The 3,018-nt window shown below is 56.8% G+C and overlaps 1 protein-coding gene across 1 annotated transcript in view; it reads left to right on the top strand.

Moving 5' to 3' along the window:
- LOC130578710 (Fc receptor-like protein 4) overlaps positions 1 to 1,584 on the top strand; it is a 5,058-nt gene extending 3,474 nt beyond the window's left edge. Inside the window, exons 7-10 of the mRNA XM_057375000.1 lie at positions 192 to 278; positions 751 to 772; positions 848 to 927; positions 1,355 to 1,584. Coding sequence (XP_057230983.1) covers positions 192 to 278; positions 751 to 772; positions 848 to 927; positions 1,355 to 1,584 — 419 coding nt within the window. The remainder of the gene's footprint in view (positions 1 to 191; positions 279 to 750; positions 773 to 847; positions 928 to 1,354) is intronic.
- Positions 1,585 to 3,018: the final 1,434 nt, after the last annotated feature.

The raw sequence follows: 3,018 nt of genomic DNA, 5'->3' as shown, positions 1-3,018 counted from the left end.
GGTGACACCGTGGGGACACTGGGGCACAGGTGGAGTCACACAGAGATCCTGTGAGGAGCAGAGACCCCCGAGGTGGTGGCGGTCCCCCATTTGTCCCTGGTGGTGACACAGGTGGGGTGACGCCACATCACCAGGGGGTGCAGGAGCTCCAGGGTGGCAGGTGACCCCCGTGTGTCCCTCTCTGTCCCCAGCTGTGGCTGTGAATGTCGGCAGGACCCTCCTGTTCCTGGTCCTGCTCCTGGGTGTTGTCGGGGGCTGTCACTGCTGGTACCGCGTGGGTGGGTGACAGTGGAGGGGCCCTGGGGGGGTGGTAGGAAGCCCCCCAGACTGGGGAGGCCATGGGGTGACACCCASAGTGATCTCCCAGTGACCTTGGCTTGGGGTCTGGGGTGGGCTGGGGAGATTTTGGAGGGGCTTGAGTTGGCTCCTGGGGCAGCCCTGGTAGGCTGAGGAATACTTGGGTGGTACTGGGAGATCCTGGGGGGTTTGGGGAGGTCCTGAAGGGTCGTGCAGGGATGTTGGGGGATCTTCAGGGATCCTGGGGGAGTTTGGGGCCTCCCCCTGCCCACCAAGCTTGGGGTTCTAGGGCCAAATGGGGGTTGGGGTTGCCAGGGTGGTTCAGGGGGTTTGGGGGCTCTGGAGGGGCTCAGGGATCCTGGAGGGAGTCAGGGGTCCCATTGGGGTTGCGGGGTCTACTGGRGGCTCAGGGGCCCCTGAGACCTCACAGTCACCCCCCACTTTTCCTTGCAGCTGTCAGGAAGCCCTGGGACAGGTAAGTGGGGGCCTCCAGCTGTGACCCTCTTTTCCCTCTTCCTGACACCCTGCTGACACCCCCTCRTCCCCACAGGGCCCCCCCACAGCTCAGGGTCCCCCCGCAGGAGGTGGAGCTGCTGGACACTCATGTTGTGCGCACCGAGTGGGTGGGAGGTGAGTACAGGGTGGGGACAGGGATACGTCACCCACGGGTGTCACCCCCCCCTTGGGTACACCCAACTGGTGTCTCTTGCAGGGTCCCCCAGCAATGCTCCCCACCCTGGGACCCCCAGGTGACCGTGGGTCTCCAGTGATGCTCCAAGGACGTGCTGTGACCCTGGGGGGACTGGGAGCACTGGAGGCTCTGGGGGTCCCCTCATGGGCATCCCCATGTGTGTGTCCCCCACGACTCCCAGGGTGCCCATCCTGCCCTTGGGGTGGTCATGAGTTGGGGGGGGCCTGCACAGGACACCCAGTGCTTGCCCTTCCCCCTCCCAGTGYTCCCAGTACCCTCAGTGGGTTCCCCAGTCTGTGCCCATAATGCTCCCAGTATTCCCAGGGGGTCCTTATTCCTGTTCCAGCGCCTCTACACTGCTCCCAGTACCCCCAGTGGCTCCTCACTCCCTGTCCCAGTTCCAGGGGGGCACAGGACCTGTTTCCCTGCTATTGGACCCAAAATGCAACTTTTTGGTTGAATTGGCACAAATGGTGTTGGTTTGTTCAGCTCTGCCGTGGTTTAGGAATGAAATATTCCAGTTCTGTGCTTCCACTGAAAACCAGGAGCTGCTCCCCCTCCAACTGGAGTCACAAAAGGCAAAGATCACAGGCTGAGATAAGGATTTACTGGAAACAGCAATGAGATAAGAAAATGTACAGGAACAGCAACAATAATGATAATAGAAGAGATAAGAAAATAAAGGATTTAAAGGTAAAATCCCTGACAATAAACAAACCCCCGATGGCTCCCCTGACATGTTTTCTTGACCAAGAGAACSTGTTCTCCTGGGAACAGCCAGGGAATCCCTTTCCCTGCCCCTGGCACTGACCTGAGGTGGTACCAAATAACCTCCCAGTCTTGGCCATGTCCCTTCCCAGCTACTGCAGGAATTATCTCTGTCCTGGCTGGAACCAGGACATTCTCCATCCCTTATTCTGTACCATCTCCATCATGCCCAGATCCTACAGTTTCCCCCTATTTACAGATACTCAAATACATAAATACACACAGGTATCATTCCACAGTCCATGGCTGGCCCTCCAAGGTGTCTGTTGAGTTCATTCAGTCCTGGCTGTGGGTTCTGATCATCCTTGGTGTCTCCCAGGGCAGCAGGGCTGCTGTGCTCTTGGCCGGTYACTGCAMCCAGAGCTTCCAGCTGGTGTCTSTGGAGCTGTCCATCCTCACTGGCCATGGCACTTATGGCAAACAGTGGCAGTGCCATTCAGCCACTAATATCATGCAATTCAACATCACAGACTGTTCTCACCCCAAAATCAAATCACCTTGAAGGACACATTGTGTTTCCCCGTCCCTCTACATCTCCCACCAGCAGCACCCAGGTCCTTGAGCAGAACAATCCCCAGAATGGGTTTGCCTTTATGTGAAGCAGGATTGATCCAAACTGTCTTCCCTGACCCATTCCTCATACACACCATGGGCACTTTATCCTCTTCTATGGCACTCAGAGGTTTGGATTGGGCCAGCTCAGCTGGGATATCCTCAGGTATTCACTGACCAGCTGGCCTTTGCTAAAATGCAGATCCCAACGTTTGAAGGTCCCACTACTTGCTGATCTCAGTGTAACAGTCCATTCCACAGCTTGTTCTTTCAGGGAATGTGACACTCACTCAGTGCCAGGTGGCCTCCAGGCCCTGGTGTCTGTGGGGTTGTTTCAGGAATGAGTCCCATTGTCTGATTCCATTCTTTGTGCAGTACTGTATCACCCTAGGACTGGCTTTTCCAGACAGTGTTCTGGTGGTGCTGAGGTACAGGCTGCATTTCCAGCCATCCCTGTGGTTGCTTCCCCCATTGTTACCACATGGTTCCTGCTGTCACAGCTTTGGGGAGTGTGACCTGCTTCATCTGCCAGGCCTACCTGGACCTGTATTTCAGCCACTGTCCTCCATACCACAGAGGCTGTTGGGACGTGTTCGATTGCAGTGCATGGCTCACCCTCATGGATGACCTGGGACATGGTGCTCATGGTTGAACCCACCCCTCCATATGGTGCATCACTTCCTTAATGCCCTGAGGTGTCACCGACCCAC

Source organism: Malurus melanocephalus, unplaced genomic scaffold (genome assembly GCF_030028575.1).
Source record: "Malurus melanocephalus ecotype Western Australia unplaced genomic scaffold, MMel_1.1 scaffold_237, whole genome shotgun sequence".
Classification (NCBI taxonomy): Eukaryota; Metazoa; Chordata; class Aves; order Passeriformes; family Maluridae; genus Malurus; species Malurus melanocephalus.
The sequence above is the reverse complement of the archived record's forward strand: the minus strand, read 5'-3'. Positions and strand labels throughout refer to the sequence as shown.